Source organism: Populus trichocarpa, chromosome 6 (assembly GCF_000002775.5).
Source record: "Populus trichocarpa isolate Nisqually-1 chromosome 6, P.trichocarpa_v4.1, whole genome shotgun sequence".
In the NCBI taxonomy this organism is placed as follows: Eukaryota; Viridiplantae; Streptophyta; class Magnoliopsida; order Malpighiales; family Salicaceae; genus Populus; species Populus trichocarpa.
In genome coordinates, this window is record NC_037290.2 from 17,839,394 (window position 1) to 17,860,163 (window position 20,770).

General features: G+C 39.2%; 1 protein-coding gene across 30 annotated transcripts in view; it reads right to left on the reverse strand.

Moving 5' to 3' along the window:
* Positions 1-20,770, reverse strand: part of LOC7465998 (diacylglycerol kinase 7) — a 128,348-nt gene that overhangs the window by 92,945 nt on the left and 14,633 nt on the right. For 2 of the 30 annotated variants that reach the window (XM_052453874.1, XM_052453886.1), the window contains exons 10-11: positions 2,259-2,346; positions 1,489-1,605 (exon numbers count right to left, since the gene is read on the reverse strand). The exons of 14 other annotated variants lie outside the window; for them this stretch is intronic. In XM_052453874.1, coding sequence (XP_052309834.1) covers positions 1,489-1,605; positions 2,259-2,346 — 205 coding nt within the window. Of the gene's footprint in view, positions 1-467; positions 846-1,488; positions 1,606-2,143; positions 2,347-20,770 lie in introns of those variants that run through there. 14 more of the 30 variants (XM_052453889.1, XM_052453870.1, XM_052453880.1 and 11 more) reach the window with 11 other exon arrangements.

Sequence of the window (20,770 nt, forward strand, 5' to 3'; positions counted from 1 at the left end):
GTCATTTCGGTGGTTAAGGATGGTGGTTTTACAATCAACAACACAACAGTAATAGACAAACGGTATGCTTTCTTTGTAGAGAAAGTTGTGGGTGTCCAAGCTCCTTGCAAACAGAGAAATCATAAAATGCAACTTTGGTTACCTGTTTAATGGCAGAATTTTGAAATTGGATTTGGGCGCTTCGACGTAGGAGAGCTCTCCTGGTAGATGTGTTGAATATCCTTCCTTGAAAATTTAAGGCTAAGCCTGGAGAATTGTCCTCTGAAGGTGCATTTTTTGTCGCTGTGCATAACTTATCAGAGACAAGTTATCCTTTTTTTTAGTGTAGTGGTGGTTCAATAATCATCAACTTTTCTATATCTAGATGGAATCCTATCAGGAGCTCTACCTTTGTAGGAACAAACACAACATTGTCCTGCACATCAAGCTATAGCCCTATCACAAGCATGTTAGATGGAAGCAAATAATTTCAAGTAGAATTTGACTGAGTTGCTGAGCAACTTGATGATTTAGATGTCGTTGCAGGTCTTACAATGGCATGCAAATTTACAGCAAATGTACTAGCACTGTTATCCATAAATAAAAGTACAAATTTACACCACGTTTGCCAGTGATTTCAGCCCTGAGGAAATGCCACCTCCTTCAAGGATACAAACCTAAACCAAAGCAACCCAATACGCCTATTCTCATAATCCATTAACCATGAGAGATTGAAAAGGCACCCTCTTAATTTCCACAAATGTTGAGTATTCCTTGCTCATGGGCTGCTTCCAAGGTTCGCCGTCCAACTGCATATAAGTATCTTTCCATTCTCCACTCCTTACTTCCAATCGTATTGCTGCAGCCTGAAAGATACCAATAAAACTTGTGAACAAGAAAGCATTACTTCAAGAGAATGGGGTTCAACCGTCAAAAGCAACACAATGCCAGCCTAGGTCCTCTTTCCATTCATTCAGCATTTAAGAACTTCAATATACGTAATTATCAACTGTGAACTAGGATTAAGAAATGGATGTTTGGATTTGGATAAACCTGCTTGTAACATTGAATTATAGTTGATAAATCTTTAACCAAATTATAAATTCCATCCATCAAAATGTTAAACCAAAATATTGTATAACAATACACTTCATACAAAAGTAATGCCCAAAATTCATGTGCACACACATACACATGCATGCCAAAACACAAAATGAAATTTTCAAAATATATAGATTCTTGCTCAACAATATTTTATATTCAGTCTCTCAGATGTCTGCAACACAATTTCTTTAGAGTTTATGATGATGTACTTATTTCTTTGATAAGATCCAACTGTCAGATCAAACTGCAAAAAGAAAGATCCAAGGATCATATACTATGAAGCTCCAAAGCAACATAATGTTATCCGCCTTATGTCCCAAAAACGATTTTGTGTAGTTTTCTAATATGCAAGGGATTACCATGACAAACTTAAGCAATTTTAAAGTTTCAGAAAGACTGCAGTACCTGGGCTATGTGTTTGGCGGAGATGAGTTCAACCATGACAAATGACACATGCCATCCATGCTTTAAGCCAAAAATCTCTAGGAGACCATCATCAACATGGGCCTCAACAAAACCTTTCTGAAAAAGAAACAATGAAATTTATATAAATGATAAATTATTCTTAGGAATCAGAAAAGTAAGCAAGCATAATTTAACCAAGCATGAGAATAAGTTTCAATTTACCTTAAGGTTATGTTTGGTTTGGAGTGACGGGGTTTAAATATTACAAGGGTTGTATGATTATAGTTGTTTGTTGTAAACAACAACAAACAACTAGAGAGGAGGAATTATTAAGGGGTTATAAATTACTTCTCACATGGTGCAAATTAGGGGGTAAATTTTAACCTACGAGAGGAAGGGAAAGGATTTTCAGGGGGGGCAAAACTTCTCTCCTTTTTTTTTCTCTTCCACAAACTTGAAACCTATTTTTTCCTCTTTTAGTCACCCCTTGTTAGTGGAATCTTCTAAAATACATTCTTTAATATTTAATTCTAACTGGCCCCATTAACACATTACCTTTTCTAACCTCTCACCAAACGATGTTAATAACTCACTTTTACACCCACATCCGCAGCCTTAAGAATTACTCTTGTAATTATTATCACCATTTTCTAACCTTGTACCAAACCCAACCTAAGCCATAGAATCACAGCTATCACATGGAGATGGATACTCAACAGAGCAAAATTGACTGGTGTTAAAAATAGACTCGGAGGACAGATGTGTGATACCTTTTCCAAATACTGTCGTTTAGGACTACCCCATGGATTTCTTCCACTCCCATAATTGTGAAGATTTAAAGCAACAATCGCTCTTACACTAGAACAAAGAACGCACGAGTATAAATTAATTATGAAAAAAATAGCAACATGAAGGATTAGAAAAAACAGTGCTACATGTTTGAATATCTCTAGCAATAGAAACAAAAGAAATATTGGGGTCAGATAAAACACTTTCACGGGTTTATGGAATTAAATAGATAGTTATGGGTGGCTAATACAGAAGAGGTAGTGCTCATATGCATCTCGTTACTTAAATCATTAATGTATCTCAACAGAAATCACATCAATCCCACTACCTTTAATTTAGGAACAGGTATCTCACTACTAGAAAACCGGAGAAAAGCAACGGAATTACCGACGGAATTTTTCCGTCGGTAATATATACCGACGGAAATAATTCCGTCTCCAAATCTGTCGGTATATACCGACGGATTTATTCCGTCGGTACTTCCGTCGGTATATACCGATGGAAATATTCCGTCGGTATATACCGATGATTTTGCCGACAGAGTATACAGTTCGTCTGGAAATACGCAACGACATGGTGACGTCAGGCGATTTTACCGACGGAAATTACCGAGGGATTCAAACTGAGATAGCCGTACAGTGACGTGGTGCTGTCACCGACGGAATCACCGATGGAAGTATTCCATCGGTGATTCCGTCAAAAAAAACCATTATATGCCCCCATCTGCCGACACTCTCTTCCTCTGTTTCTCCTTCTTCTTCTTTCCCATCCCACCTCTCCCCTCCAAAACTGCAGCAAAACACCCATCCCAAACTCTCCACTATTCTCAACACGAGCACTCAAGTTTCTTATATCTTGTACGTGGTCACAATATTCGTTTCTTGTAGATTTTATCATTTTTTTGTAAGTAAATCTATCCTTTTTAGTTTTAATATTTAATTGTGAATTTTATTGTTTTAGTATATGTATTTTGTTAGCGTTTGTACTTGTTTAATTGTTATTTGTCAAAGAAACTTGTAGTATGAATGTATAATTTTGTAGTTGTTATAGTTTGTTTTAGATTTTGTCAAATTATATTTGTTTGTAAATTGTTGAAATTTTGTTTGAATTACACCGAATTAAATGTGTCGTTGTGATGAAATAAATAATTAATAGCTTGTTTAAGTGTCTTGTTTAATTTTTATCAATTATATTTCAAAGTTGTGATTTCTGTAAATTTATATATGTATAAATTTGTATGTATGAACGTTGATAGTTGATAATTGATAATGAATATTTAACATAAGTGTTGTTTTAGTTTGTTGGATAATGTCGGGGAAAACCAATATTTTTGTTATGTTTTATAGAGGTTCAATAGAAGTCATGGATGTATCGGGACTCACCCCAAGGATTGCGGAGGATGGATTATTGTAACGGTGTCCAGGGTTTTATTAATTTCGCAACATCTATTCCGAGGAATTTTACTGATGGCGATATTAGGTGTCCATGCAGGAAGTGTAAAAATTTAAAGTTTCTGCATCAAGATGTTGTAACGATGCATCTTCTAACCAAAGGGTTCATGGAAGATTACCTGTGTTGGTATGCTCATGGAGAACTATTTGTTCCTGATGAGAGCATGGAAGAATAGGTGGTTGGGTCAACTTCTAGTGCTAGCAACATGCATGAAGTTGGAAATGAGAACAGTAATCCTTACAGGAATATGGTTATGGATGCAATGAGAATGAGTGAAGGTAATGTCAGGGAATGTCCAATCGTAGAAGAAGAACCTAATGCAGATGCAGCAAGGTTTTTTGATCTGTTGAGAGATTCTGACGAACCATTATGGGATGGCTGCACGAACCACAGTAAATTATCAACCGTAGCACCGAGTGCATGACATGCGGGCATTCCCGTTACAAACCCAGAACTGGTAGAGGGAAGACTCTCATGGCATATAAAAAACTTAGATACTTCCCAATCACACCTAGACTACAGAGGTTATTCATGTCACCAAGGACTGCTGAGCACATGACATGGCACCAATCACACCATGCGGTTGATGGAGTGATGGTTCATCCTTCTGACGGTGAAGCCTGGAAACACTTTAACAGTATGCATCCTCCCTTTTCAGCTGAATCAAGGAACGTGCATCTTGGGTTGTGTACAGACGGATTCAACCCATTCGGGTCATTTGCTGCTCCTTATTCTTGTTGGCCGGTCATACTGACGGTTTATAACTTGCCACCGGGGATGTGTATGAGGCCGGAGTTCATGTTTTTATCCATGGTCATACCAGGTCCGAGCAGTCCGGGGCGGAATATAGATGTTTGTCTTCGTCCGTTGATTGATGAGTTGACGCAGTTGTGGTCCTCTGGAGCTTTGACTTATGACATCTCGAGGAAACAAAATTTTGTTATGAGAGCGGCTTTGATGTGGACTATCAATGATTTCCCAGCTTATGGAATGGTTTCTGGTTGGAGCACGCATGGAAAGCTAGCATGTCCATATTGTATGGAGAACAACAAGGCATTCACGCTAACAAATGGGGGTAAAGCTTCTTTTTTTGACTGTCACCGTCGTTTCTTGCCACATAACCACAGGTACAGAAAGAACAAAAAGGATTTCTTTGTTGGCAGAGTTGAAAATGATGTTGCACCCCCGCGTCTTTCCGGTGAAGAATTGTTTGATGTTGTGTCAGAGTACGGTGAAATTGTGTTTGGTCTCCAATCAGGTAAGCAGAAGTTTCCTGGTTTTGGTTTGACCCATAATTGGGTGAAGCGAAGTATATTTTGGGAACTTCCTTATTGGAAGACCAATCTTCTCCGCCATAACCTTGACGTCATGCACATTGAAAAGAACGTGTTTGAGAACATTTTCAACATCGTCATGGATGTGAAGGGGAATGTCGCGGGTGCGCGACGTCGCGGCGTGTATTCCACTTTTAAAATTTAGGAAATGTGTATGGTATCTATCCGGCAAATGTGGGGAGACAAGAAAATATTGTCTTTGGTTGGTAGAAAAATGGAATGGGAGTCGCCACCTAGTATTTTGGTCACTAGGAACCCTAACTGGTCTCAGAGATTGGGTACGGGGACTGGTTGCGTAAAGGGAAGGTATTAGCACCCCAAATACGCCCTACCTAAGGTAAGCTGCATTGTTTATTTGTCTGATAAAATTCAAGGTCTCGTTGTGTTTCCTAATTGTTGGTCCGTCTATGGCTCAAGAAAAGTTCTCCTCAATAAGGAGGTCCTTATCTTATCGGGTAAAACCTAACCGTTCTAATGTCTATGTAAAAAAACCCATATTTTTAATATCAGGAATACGTTTTACGTATAAATTCGTAATCCCAAATACTAAAAGAAGACAAAAAGATTTTTTTAGAATTTTTGAAATATTGGCCTAGTTCTCATGGCTTGAATAAACTGGTTATTAAAGCCAAAATGTATGATAATACATATATTGTTTTGAAATTTCCTTTGTTGTGTGAAAATATGATATAATATTTATATATATATATATATATTGGAGAGACTAGGCCGTATGCATGAAAACAAAACATTTTTGAAAACTTGACAAAAACCGGGTATTTTAATACCGGATTTATATCTTTACAGTATAAAAATACAAACCGATATTGATCAAAATACAGTAATAAAATTACAGAAAATCACATATTTTTTGAAATAATTTTTGAAGAATTTTTGTTCGAACGGGCCAGACCCGGCCCAAAAGGAAACTGGGCCGAAATCAGCCCAAAATAAATTGGGCCTACTTTCTACAGGGCTGGACTCAGCCCAGCCCAAAACCACATGACTGGTTACTGTTCACTGTACAGGTGAACAGTAACCCGTTAATTTTTATTTTTTTTGGTTGAAACAGTAACCCGTTAATTAATTAGCCGGTTACTGTGCACATGCACAGTAACCGGGTAATTAAATTTGCAAAAGTGGAAAGATTGCAGAAGCTTACCTGATAGCTGACGGGCGAAGATGATGATGCTGCAGTCCTCCCGCACAAACGGTTATCACTGATTCTCGAGACGATGGCGAACGCTGGTAACACTGGTGTTGGTCTCTGTCTTTCTCTTCTTGCCGATGCTCTCTCTGGGGACGAAGAAGACGATGATACAGGTGTGATGTGCTGGTGTACTGGACGTTCTTCCCTCTGTTTTCCTGTGGGCTGTTGCTTCGCCTAATACCCTCTCCTGGTCTGCTGGCGAAATCGGTTTCTTCAGTCCTCACTGTCTATGCTTGCCTTCTGCTCTCTTGCGTCTCTGTTCTTTCCGGTTGGTTTTGCTTCCGTTTCTCTTCTTTCCCTCTCCTCCGTTCTGTTTTCCTTTCTCACAGTAACGAAAAGGATGAAGGAAAGAAACTCCCTCTGTTCTCGTGTTGCTGGAAAGGAAGGATGGCTTCTGCTAAGGTGCAGCTTCTGCTGGTTCCCTCACTGTGGCTGAGGAAGGATATGGCTGCGGAGGAGGCTACAGCTGGGCGAGTGGCTTGGCTCGTTCCTGGTTGCTGTTGGTGCTGGCCATGGTTCAGCAGAGGTGGTGCTGCTAGCTGCTCTTCCTCCTGGCGTTGCTGTGGCTGCTCTCCCTCCTGGTGTGGCTGCGGGATGAAGGAGATGATGAGCTGACGATGGCACTGCGGCTGCTCTTCCTCCCCTCTGCCGTTTCAGCGTTGCTTGGCCTCTTTGTTTCCTTTGTTTCTTTCCTGTTCCCCTCTCTTTCGTTCAAAAAAACTTTCCCCTTCTTTTAGTTTCCAGCCCTCTCTTTAGTTCTAAAAACTCTACCTCTCGTCCTTCCCCATCCAAAAAAAACCTCCCCCTTTGTTGCAGCTGCTAAGGGAAGTATTTATAGGCGAAGGGGGGAGCGGGCTGCTGTTGTGCATGGGAGCAGGGCAAGCGGTGGTTGGTCGGCCAGACAAGGGGCGTGGGGCTTTAGGTTCGGCCACTGTTCCATGTTTTAAGGGGCGTGTGGCTTTAGGCAGTGTGGGGACAGAGAGAGAGAGATGAACAGTGTTCTTTTTTTTCTTTTTCTTTTTCTTTTATTTGTGGGGACCCAAAAATGGGTTACAACAGATGCCCCCTCTTTATAATACTTACGGAGCAGGGATTTTGCACAGTAAGTTTTATAAAGATAAACAAAACTGAATTACCGTAACTGATCTTGATTGACCTGAAACTTTGTATTTACAACAATTCCGCTTCGACCCGAAACAACGATCAAAACTTTGTCATCTTGAGATCCCAATCTGGCGATCCTCTGACTTCTAACTTGGATTAGATTAACCTGGCATTCCATCTGAGATCCCTTCTGGCGATCTCTTTTAACTAAAGATCCATATTTGTAGTTTGGCCAAACTGAAATCCCATCTGGCGATTTCCCTTAACTAATATCGATGTTACGGTTGGGCTAACCTGAGATCCGTTCCGGCGATCCCCTTTAACCAGAACCATTATTTTATGTGTGGTTGGGTTAACCTGAGATCCCATCTGGCGATCCCCTTTAACCAGAACCATTATTCTGTGTGTGGTTGGGCTAACCTGAGATCCCATCTGGCGATCCCCTTTAACCAGAACCAATATCTTGTGTGTGGTTGGGCTAACCTGAGATCCCATCTTGCGATCCCCTTTAACCAGAACCAAAATCCTGTGTGTGTGGTTGGGCTAACCTGAGATCCCATCTGGCGATCCCCTTTAACCAGAACCAAAATCCTGTGTGTGGTTGGGCTAACCTGAGATCCCATCTGGCGATCCCCTTTAACCAGAACCAAAATCCTGTGTGTGGTTGGGCTAACCTGAGATCCCATCTGGCGATCCCCTTTAACCAGAACCATTATTCTGTGTGTGGTTGGGCTAACCTGAGATCCCATCTGGCGATCCCCTTTAACCAGAACCAAAAAATCTATGTTTGTAGCCCGGTCAACCTGGAATCCCATCTGGCGATTCCCTTTAACCAAAGCTGAAATATGAGATCCCTTCTGGCGACCTCCTTTAACCAAATCTGAAATATAAGATCCCTTCTGGCGACCTCCTTTAACCAAATCTAAAACATGAGATCCCTTCTGGCGATCTCCTTTAAGCAAAACCAAAAAACTATATTTGTAGCTCGGTCAACCTGGAATCACATCTGACGATTCCCTCTAACCAGAGCTGAAATATGAGATCCCTTCTGGCAACCTCCTTTGACAAAAAGCTGAAATATGAGGCCCCTTCTGGCGATCTCCTTTAATCAAATCCGAAATATGAGATCCCTTCTGGCGACCTCCTTTAACCAAAACTGAAATATGAGATCTCTTCTGGCGACCTCCTTTAAGCAAAACCAAAAACTATATTTGTAGCTCGGTCAACCTGGAATCCCACCTAGTGATTCCCTTTAACCAAAACTGAACTCGGTGTCCTTCTTCCTGATGGCAGGGTTTGAACTTTTTGTTTTCTTTTAAAAATTTCCTAATAGGTTCTCCTCACTTTATTGTTGTTCCAAAATCAAAACCGTGATTCTTTGTTATCATCAACTCAATGATCCTTTCTTCATCCACAATCTTGTTGAATTAAGGATTCCTCCTGTAACAATTCAAAAACATATATGCAATGATTTATGATTAGATGTCATGCATGCATTCTTACCTGGTTTTGAAACATAGGTCCCACCACTCTCCCTTGACATGAGCTTGCTTTTGAAGTCGTATGCTAGATTCATTTCTCGTGCTGCCTCCTTTTACCTATCATATCTTTGAGAAGAAGTCTTCGACTTTTTACAAGTAGCTTTTTCAAAATGTATGACTTGTCATTGCCTTTTTTGTCATGCTTTTGTCAAATGCTTTAACTTATCTTTTCCAAATCTATGGGCTCTCATCCCGTTTTAAAATCACGTAAAACTTTTCATGAAATATCTTTTATTGCCCCCAGTGTGGGGTGTGATCCTATTCCATGTTTTTATAAAGAAGAAAATCATTTCGGCTCAAACGGGACCACCAACGATATACTCTTTAGAGAGTGAAGGGATAATGAATTTTTCTCATTTCAAAATGCACATTGTTAGGATTGATAAACTTTGTTTTTATCTTGAAAGAAACTTACAGGTGATTGATCAATTCATTATGCTATCCAAAGGCAGGGTTGTACTTCAGGGTTAACTTTGGTTTGTTTTCTTAAATTTCATTTTTAACCGTTTTATGATACATTCCTTGTAATCAACCTTGTTTAAAAAGTGCATGATCTTGTCATTTATTTAAAGAAAAGATAGGCTCAAAGACAAACACAAAATCTAGCTGACATCATGAGCCTTGATTGTCAACTAGAGAAAATAAAAGCAAACCAAAAGCAATGACAAAAGCATGCTAAGGCAAACAAAGTTGGTTTACATTTTGAAAAACTACTAGAGCTTTTTGGGTCACCCCGTTCTGAAACTTCTCACCCTGAGCCAACTTGCGCCCAAAGGTCTTGGCTGAGACTTTTTCTAGTATCTGGACAGTTAGTTGTGGCAGTGCTTCATCTTCCTTCCCCACCTGTATTTTCTTGTCATCTACTTCAATCTCACCTTCTTCATCATTGACAATTCTTGAGCGAGGTTTTTCAACCCTTTATCTTGCGGTATGACTAGGCAATGAATTTGAATTAACATTGGGTTTGTCTTCGAATGATACCCATCCTATCTTAATAAGCTCCAACAACTTCCTCTTGAAAGCGTAGCAGGTTTCAATCCTATGCCCGGGATTACCAGCATGGTACTCGCAAGTCAACTCGGGCTTGTACCAAATTGGGAATGGTGGTTGCAGTGGTGGTGTGGGGATAGGAGCTATTTGTCCAATGCTTAATAGTTTGGCATACACGTCCTTCAAAGGCATGAGTAATGGCGGTAGTTGTTCTGAGATGTATCTTGTGTTTGGTCTTTGGTAGTTGTTTTGGTTGTTTGACTGATTATTTGCTCGATTATAGGAAAAAGGTTTGTTAAAGTTTATGTGAGCAACATAAGAGGTAGGTATTTGTGGGTTAAGTGAATCCACTATCTTGCCCTTGGACCCACCTTCGAAGTCGTAACTGTGACCTTCCATTCTTCTTCCAATAAAACCCTTCGTCTCCAATGGCTCAGCTATACGTCCAACTTTAATCCCTTGCTCTATTCTTTCAGCTATACGTACCGCGTCGTAGAAATGCTGAGATGAGCTACCCATTAGGTGCTCATAATATGGTGCTTTGAAGGTATTGGCAAACAAGGTCACCATCTTCGTTTCTATCAAAGGGGGTTGGACATGCATTGCCTCATCCCTCCACCTTTGCGCATAGGCCCTTACCGACTCTTGGCTCCTTTTCTCCATTAACATTAGACTTGTTCGATTAGGAGCGATTTCCATGTTAAACTTGTACTGCTTAAGGAAAGCCTCCACCAAGTCTCTCCAGCTCCTGATCCTGACACTGTCTAACCTCATATACCAACTCAAAGCGGATCCTGCGAGGCTATCTTGAAAGAAATAAATTAGCATTTTATCATCGCGGATTACTTCTGCCATTTTATTGCAGTATGATCGAAGATGAGTGTTTGGGCATTCCAAACCAGTATACTTAATGAACTCTGGTATCCTAAAATCTTTTGGCACCACGATGTTTGGTACTAAACATACTTTGGCTGCTCGCATAGGGTCAAACCAATCATTACCCTCAATTGCCCGTAATCTTTCTTCCAAAGCAAACAGCTTGTCTTGGTCCATCAAACCAGGAGATCTATTATCCGGGATTCCCTCCGTTGTTAAGTCCACGGTGATTGGAGCATGAGTTGGCTGGGTAGGGGTGATGGGCACAAAGTGTTGTTCATTGGCCAAGTTTGCCCCCTGGTTTTGAGATGTTTGAGGGATGTGAGCTGCTGGTGCTTCTGGAGGCAGTTGTGCAGATGTTCCTTCCCCATTCTTAGCTCTCAAAAGTTGCTCGAGTAGGTCGGTCAGCCGAGCAACTTCATTTTTTATGGATTCTAACTCGGTTTGATAATGTGATTCTAAGTGGGCTCTTTCTTCGTTCTCCATCCTTGTTCTAAACCGGGTGTGGTGGACTTTGGATGTGGGACCTATGTTTCACGATCTGGTGCATATGATAAATTATAAACAAATGCGTGATGAAAATATGATGCATTTAGTCATGACTTCTGCTCAAAAAAAGACCTGGTTTGATGAATTTAACATTATTAATCTTGATGCAAAAGAAGGTAAGATACATATCCTAAGGACAAGCTCTATTTATTAAGTGAGAATGGGTAGGTTTGCTATCTGGTCTTGAAAGGGTCTCATATCTGCCCCGTGACGTTCTTCGTAAAGACAGTATGGGGGCGTTGCAAGGAACAGTTAAGGTACGTATACCCACCATTACCAAGCAGGCACTCAGATATGAGTTGGGTGTTTCACGCATCTGAACCCTGACCAATAGTCATAGGGCAGATCGCTAATCCCCCACCTAACTTAAAGCTTGTGTGTGCTTCTCAAAATCAAAGTATGTGATGCATGTGACAGTTCTATAAGATGCATGAGACAGTTCTATACAAATGCATGAACAATATGTGTAAAAATATTTAAAGCATATAGCAGATAACAAAAGGAAAGGTATATTAAAAACACACGAAAACAAAAAAACAAATCAGACAAAAACAAAGCTTAGTCCACAAGGTCCCCAGTGGAGTCGTCATTCTGTCGCGGGTGCGCGGCGTCGCGGCGAGTATTCCACTTTTAAAATCTAGGAAATGTGTATGGTATCTATCCGGCAAATGTGGGGAGACAAGAAAATATTGTCTTTGGTTGGTAGAAAAATGGAATGGGAGTCGCCACCTAGTATTTTGGTCACTAGGAACCCTAACTGGTCTCAGAGATTGGGTACGGGGACTGGTTGCGTAAAGGGAAGGTATTAGCACCCCAAATACGCCCTACCTAAGGTAAGCTGCATTGTTTATTTGTCTGATAAAATTCAAGGTCTCGTTGTGTTTCCTAATTGTTGGTCCGTCTATGGCTCAAGAAAAGTTCTCCTCAATAAGGAGGTCCTTATCTTATCGAGTAAAACCTAACCGTTCTAATATCTATGTAAAAAAAACCCATATTTTTAATATCAGGAATACGTTTTACGTATAAATTCGTAATCCCAAATACTAAAAGAAGACAAAAAGATTTTTTTAGAATTTTTGAAATATTGGCCTAGTTCTCATGGCTTGAATAAACTGGTTATTAAAGCCAAAATGCATGATAATACATATATTGTTTTGAAATTTCCTTTGTTGTGTGAAAATATGATGTTATAATATTTATATATATATATATTGGAGAGACTAGGTCGTATGCATGAAAACAAAACATTTTTGAAAACTTGACAAAAACCGGGTATTTTAATACCGGATTTGTATCTTTACAGTATAAAAATACAAACCGATATTGATCAAAATACAGTAATAAAATTACAGAAAATCACATATTTTTTGAAATAATTTTTGAAGAATTTTTGTTCGAACGGGCCAGACCCGACCCAAAAGGAAACTGGGCCGAAATCAGCCCAAAATAAATTGGGCCTACTTTCTACAGGGCTGGACTCAGCCCAGCCCAAAACCACATGACTGGTTACTGTTCACTGTACAGGTGAACAGTAACCCGTTAATTTTTATTTTTTTTGGTTGAAACAGTAACCCGTTAATTAATTAGTCGGTTACTGTGCACATGCACAGTAACCGGGTAATTAAATTTGCAAAAGTGGAAAGATTGCAGAAGCTTACCTGATAGCTGACGGGCGAAGATGATGATGCTGCAGTCCTCCCGCACAAATGGTTATCACTGATTCTCGAGACGATGGCGAACGCTGGTAACACTGGTGTTGGTCTCTGTCTTTCTCTTCTTGCCGATGCTCTCTCTGGGGACGAAGAAGACGATGATACAGGTGTGATGTGCTGGTGTACTGGACGTTCTTCCCTCTGTTTTCCTGTGGGCTGTTGCTTCGCCTAATACCCTCTCCTGGTCTGCTGGCGAAACCGGTTTCTTCAGTCCTCACTGTCTATGCTTGCCTTCTGCTCTCTTGCGTCTCTGTTCTTTCCGGTTGGTTTTGCTTCCGTTTCTCTTCTCTCCCTCTCCTCCGTTCTGTTTTCCTTTCTCACAGTAACGAAAAGGATGAAGGAAAGAAACTCCCTCTGTTCTCGTGTTGCTGGAAAGGAAGGATGGCTTCTGCTAAGGTGCAGCTTCTGCTGGTTCCCTCACTGTGGCTGAGGAAGGATATGGCTGCGGAGGAGGCTACAGCTGGGCGAGTGGCTTGGCTCGTTCCTGGTTGCTGTTGGTGCTGGCCATGGTTCAGCAGAGGTGGTGCTGCTAGCTGCTCTTCCTCCTGGCGTTGCTGTGGCTGCTCTTCCTCCTGGTGTGGCTGCGGGATGAAGGAGATGATGAGCTGACGATGGCACTGCGGCTGCTCTTCCTCCCCTCTACCGTTTCAGCGTTGCTTGGCCTCTTTGTTTCCTTTGTTTCTTTCCTGTTCCCCTCTCTTTCGTTCAAAAAAACTTTCCCCTTCTTTTAGTTTCCAGCCCTCTCTCTAGTTCTAAAAACTCTACCTCTCGTCCTTCCCCATCCAAAAAAAACCTCCCCCTTTGTTGCAGCTGCTAAGGGAAGTATTTATAGGCGAAAGGGGGAGCGGGCTGCTGTTGTGCATGGGAGCAGGGCAAGCGGCGGTTGGTCGGCCAGACAAGGGGCGTGGGGCTTTAGGTTCGGCCACTGTTCCATGTTTTAAGGGGCGTGTGGCTTTAGGCAGTGTGGGGAGAGAGAGAGAGAGATGAACAGTGTTTTCTTTTTCTTTTTCTTTTTATTTTATTTGTGGGGACCCAAAAATGGGTTACAACAGGGAAGACAAAGGACAACATCAAGGCTAGATTGGATGTAGCGTTGTTCTGTAACCGTAAAAATATGGAGTTGGTTTGTGATGGGTCACGGGTCGCAAAACCAAGAGCAAGCTTCCTGCTAGAGAAAAACGCACAACTACTAGTCTACAAATGGCTTAAGAGTCTGCGTTTCCCCGATGGACATGCCTCGAACATATCAAGGCTGGTTAATACGGAGGAATGCAGATTATATGGAATGAAGAGTCATGACTGCCATGTGTTTATGCAAACACTCATCTCATTAGCTTTTCGTGATTTGTTGCCAAAGGGGATATGGGATGCACTAACGGAGATTAATCATTTCTTCAGAGACATATGCTCCACCAAGTTGAATGTTGATCACATCGAAAGGCTTGAAAAGAATATCGTTGAGACAATATGCAAAATTGAGATGATATTCCCTCCATCATTTTTTGACTCAATGGAGCATCTACCCGTACATTTACCATTTGTGGTAAAAGTTGGAGGACCGGTCCAGTACAGATGGATGTATCCATTCGAGAGGTTAGATATTACAGTTGCTATGACATTTATAATTAAATGTTTTTGTTTTTATTTTAATGTTTTTAATTGATAATTTTTTATTAATATATATATGCAGGTACTTGTTCAATCTTAAAAAAAAGGTTAAGAACAAGGCGCATGTTGAGGCGTCAATATGTGAGGCGTATATTGTTGAGGAGATCTCAACATTTATCTCATACTATTTCGAACCTCATTTGAGAACGAGGATAAACCGTGTTCCACGGCATGATGATGGTGGTGAAGTGCATTCAAGTGGGAACTTGTCAATATTCTCCAATCCTGGACGACCCACACCTAAAAATACCGTGAGGGGAAGATATTTGTCTGAAATAGAGTTCAGACAAGCACACAATTATGTCCTATTTAACTGTGATGAGCTGAGACCTTTTATTAAGTAAGTAGATGTTCGACTTAAACTTTGTCAAGAGTGTACTATTTATGTTTTGTGATACCATACACTCATATAATTTGGAACAACCTTGCAGGCAACATCGACGATACTTACTGTCCAATAACTCACAGCTGACCGAATCCCAGATCTTTCAATTACAAGATGAACAATTTGCCACATGGTTTAGAACACATGTAAGTCCTATCACAAACTCATTATCTCTTGCAATGTAATTAATTGTAGTCAATGTTACATAATATCCGTTCATTGATTATTGTTGTATTTAATTTACAAGCTAGGTTTATCAAATGGGAGGTAGTACTGCTATTTCACTGTCTTTACTATGTCTGGGCCCTGAAAGAAAAGTCAAGTGCTATAATGGATATTTTGTCAATTGATATGTCTTTCATACTGAAGAATATGGGTATGAAAGAAAGACATACAACAGCGGTGTTTGTATTAAGGAATCGACTTCTAGTGAGTTTGAAGTTGACTACTACGGTAGATTGGAAGAGGTCATCGAACTGCAATATCATAGCGAGCAAAATAGAGTGTTTTTATTCAAATGCTATTGGTATGACACAACTGACAGAGAAATCAGAGTAGATCCTCACTATGGTCTCGTTGAAATCAATTCAAAAGCTAGACACCGCAACGTAAACGACGTCTTTGTTTTCGCAAAGCAATGCCAACAAGTTTATTACACATACACCCCTTCCTTTAGAAGGACCGATCAAGAGTTGATTGGTTATCCGTTTTAAAAACAAAACCCAAGGGTCGTGTCGAGGTTGTTCAGGATGAGAACGAAGACACAAGTGTAATAGATGAAGTCTTTCAAGCTAGTGAGTTGGTTGAACCATACCGAGTTGCTCCGTCGATTGACTTAGAAGAAAATTTGAATTTTCGTGTTTTCAACGATAGTCTTGTTGATGTTGACGCAGAGGAGTTGAATGTTGTTCTGAGCTCTACTAGTGGAAAAAAGAATGTTGTTGAAGAAGATGATAATGAAATTGAAGAGTGCGATGAAGCTGATGATAACAATTCAATAGAGGACGAAGATGAAAATTCTGACTAACTAAACATGTTATAAAGCCTTATTTTTATAATGTAATAATTTGAAACATGAAATATTTATTCTTCTTTAAGGGTCAGCCTTTGTTATTGTGTTGTGTGTGCTGTAAGATTGCAATTCAAGATTTTTTGAGAGGGTTACATAAAAAAAAAATAAGAAAAATTTACCTTATCACCGACGGATATACTGACGGTTATATTCCGTCGGTATTTCACAGAGAGTTGCAAAAAAATTACGGGATTTTGCCATATTCACCAACGGATTTCCGACGGCTTTTCCGACGTCAACACCGACGGATTGTCGCACGCATGTCTGACACGTGTCTGTCTGCACGAATACCGACAGTATTGCCGATGTCTATTACCGACGGACTCACCGACGGCTAACGCATGTCTGACACGTGTCCGTCTGCACCATTATCGATGGAATTTCCGACGTAAAATACCGACGGATCACGCATGTCTGACACGTGTCTGTCTGCACCATTACCGACGGAATTTCCGACGGAGGTGCCGACGGATCGAAAAGTTTGGCGGGATTTTCGAACTTTTTTGATGCGCATTTCAATTAATTTCCGACGGAATTACCGACGGAATTTAATTCCACCGACAGCAATTAATTTCCGTCGGTAATTCCGTCGGAAATATTGCTTTATATACTGCCATCCCCCCCCCCACTTTGTTCATTTTCTCCTCTTCTCCCTTTCTCTTCTCCTCTTCTCCCTTTCTCTTCTTCTCTTGTTTATATTTAGCTTTTAGAAGGATTTTATTGTTTTGGTGGTAGTTTTAAAAGTTATGTATTTTTTTTTCTTTATCTTTGTATTTTTTTTATTTTAATTATGATTATTTTTTTTGGTGTTCTTTGTTTTGTATATTGTTTGTAGATAAAATCTTAAATTCAACACATTATTAAGGTAAGCATTTTTTATTCCCAAATTTATTTTGAATTGATATAATGTTTTTTAGTTTTGTGTATTGTTTGTTTTGTGTTTATGTTGTGTGTTGTGTAGTGTTTTTTAGTTTTTTAATTTTATTTATTAATTTTAGTTTTTTAGTTTTGATATTATTGTTTGTATTGCTATAATTGTTATTGTTGATTTATTTTAAAAATGTTAATTTATATATATAGAATTGCATTTAATTAGTTTATCTTAATTTATGATATTATTGTTTGTATTGCTATAATTGTTATTGTTGAATTTATGTTAAAAATGTTAATTTATATATATAATTGTTATTGTTGATTTATTTTAAAAATGTTAATTTATATATATAGAATTGCATTTAATTAGTTTATCTTAATTTAGGATATTATTTTTTGTATTGCTATAATTGTTATTGTTGAATTTATGTTAAAAATGTTAATTTATATATATAGAATTGCATTTAATTAGTTTATCTTAATTTAGGATATTATTTTTTGTATTGCTATAATTGTTATTATTGAATTTATGTTAAAAATATAATATTAATCCGTAAATTTGAATGTATGACTTTAATCTAATGTTTGTAACTCTAAGTACCAATTTAACAATGAATGTTCATAGTTGTAATTCTATATGATGTTATTGAATAAAATGTTGTGTTGATGATGATGAGTTGGGTTGAGATCCAGGATGATTGGATCGGGATGTGAAATAAAATTGGAAGTGTAATATGATTTTGTCGACAACTTGGGACCCCCCAGTACAGGGGAGACTCCGTCGAATTTTTTTTAAATAATCAAAGTTAATTATGTAATTATTCGTATACATTTGTGTAGATGCGTAGAATGAAATCTACAGCACGTCGTTAGAAGACGGTTGCAGCTAGTTCTTCTAGCAACGAGGAGGACGTATCCTTAGGTGCTAATCACGGCGAGGAATCTACGCCAACTTGTGATGCTGCCTCTTCTAGCGCGGTTTCACAGCGCAGAAGCGGTGTGCCTTCACAGCGGGGTCAATTCACCCGCAAGTACCAGGCACAATGGAAGGATAACCTCTCAATGTAAGTTTGTTTAGGTTTTAGTTTTTTTTTTATATACTTATAACATAATTTATGAACAACTAATTAATATTAATTACTACTTTTATTTAATTTCAGGTTCACAAACATTGAGGCTGCAAGGACTATAACATTGGCGTTTAAATCGTCGATGGAGATTCCATTGTTTCAATGGAGCTAGGTTTCCAAACATCCTGAGTGGAAACCTAATATCGATGCATGATTTAAGCGATTTCAGGTCGGTGTTAATTTTTAATTTCCAGCTTATTTTTAATAAATGATTTTTATAATTTTATATCTTGTACTATTTTTATTTTATATGAATTATTTATATACACAGAACAAATTTGAGTGGGATAGGGCGGACAACAATGTTGTGAGGAGGGTATGGGAGAATCACGCGGCAACTAGGTAACATCGAAAATAATATTTATTTTTGTTTTATAATTTTATGTTTTAAATTCTAATTTGTTACTATGGAAGTAGGTTGCGTGATTTTTGGTATGACACCCAAAAAAAATCAAAAAGACATGCGAGGGATAACGTTCTTGAAGGATGGAATGAGGTGGCGGTTTGGCAGGAATTCAAACCGCCATTCATCTCGGGAGAAATATGGACGGCATATATTGAGCACGTGACCTCAGAGCGGTTCTCACGGCGCTCACAGTCCGACGCCGACAACCGGAACCGGCAAATTCATGGTTCGGTGACCACGCACACTGGCGGATCCATCCCATTCAGCGCACATGCAAAGCGGATGGTAAGATTAATTTTAATGAAATATATCGTTAATTAATTTGTCGTTCCTTATAATATATTTAACTTTCAACCTATTTTTTCCTTACAGGCTGCGTCTCTTGGACGTGAACCGAGTCCAATGGAGCTGTTTCTAGAGACGCATGTGCGGAGTCAAGACCGCCAAAAGGGGGTGCAGCAGTTCGTGGACAACCGTGCTCAGCAGTTCGTAGTATGTTTGTTCATTCATTTTATTTTTTAAGTTATTATTTTCTTGAATTGCATCTTGAATTGCATTTGATGATTTTTTTACCGATGGAATTTTCAGGAGACCTATAATAGCCGGTTGAGGGAGAGATATGGGGACAATCCGTCGACCCATCCAGATTTCGATCCAGATTTGTGGATGAAGGTGGGATCGTCTGGTGGACCCGATAAAAATAGGGTCTACGGGCTCTCCAACACTACGGCTGAAAACTTGCGTTCGACTCGTAGTATCTCAACTTTTGGAAGCTCTCCATCAGTAACGAACACCCAGTCTGAGGAGTTCATTGCGTTGAAACAACAATATCAACAACTCTCGACGAATTATGATGAGCTCCGTCAAATAGTCATGGAGATGAGATCAAAGATGGGTGACGATACTTGTGCAGCTTCTTTTTGGCCGTATGGTCCCGGGAACAACCAGCCTCCTCCTCCTCCGCCTCCTCCTCCAGCTCCGCCGCTATTCTAGTTTAATTTTGTTTTTTAAACACATTAAATTTGTAATGAATATTATTTAACATTACTTTTACATTTTTAATGTTTAATACATTTTTATTTGTTTATTAAGGTTTTTTACAATTAATAAATTATTTTTTATATATATTTTAAATACCAACCGACGGATATATCCGTCAGTATTTAACAGAGAGTTTCCGAACAATTACCATCATTACCGACAGAATCGCCGACGGATATTATCCGTCGGCAATTAAATACCGACGGCATTACCGACGGATAATATCCGTCGGTATTACACAGAGAGTTGCAACAAAATTACCAGCCATGCCATAATTACCGACGGATATTATCCGTCGGTATTACACAGAGAGTTGCAACAAAATTACCAGCCATGCCATAATTACCGACGGACTTTCCGTCGGTAATGCCGTCGGTAATTACCCTTGAAATTTCAGACGGATTTATTCTGTCGGTAATGTTCCCGCGGGAAACGTTTTTTTTGGCGCGCGCGTATCCGTCTATAAGACCGTCGGTGTGTCCGTCGGTGGGTGTTTTTTTATTTGCGACAGAATTAGCGACGGAAATGGGATTTACCGACGACTGTTATACCGACGGACGTGTTCCGTCGGTATGGTTTTCACCGACGGATGTCATTGCTGTCACCGACGGAAGGAGTCCGTCGGTAAAACTGGATAATTTTGTAGTGTATATAATCTTTTTCTCATTGTTTTTTGTTTTAATCCTTTTGTTTTTTCAATTTGTTTTTTTTTTCTAATTTCCTTTTGTTTAGATTTTTTTTCTTCTCTCTATTCTTTTTAATTTTCTTTTCACTGATGCCCGTAAAAGTATTAAAAATCACGAAAACATGTAAATATAGTTAAATTCCAAGAAATGGAATAAATTATATGAAAATAGTTAAAGTTTGTGAAATAGGATAAATTTTCTTTTCTTTTGCTTATTTCTGGTTTTCTTTTTAATTTTCTTTTTATAAACTTTGTATGGTTGAGATTTGGGTATGAAGCAAAAATCTCATGTCATGTGCCTTTTAACCAAATTTAAGATGAGTTTGTGCCCGAGTCAACTTCAGAATGGTCCGCAATGGTTGATTAACAAGTCTGAATTATAGTGTATACCACTATCAAAAAGTTGTGTAATTGGAGTCAACTTCAGAATGGTCCGCTTCAGAATTTTAAATTTTTGACAGAATG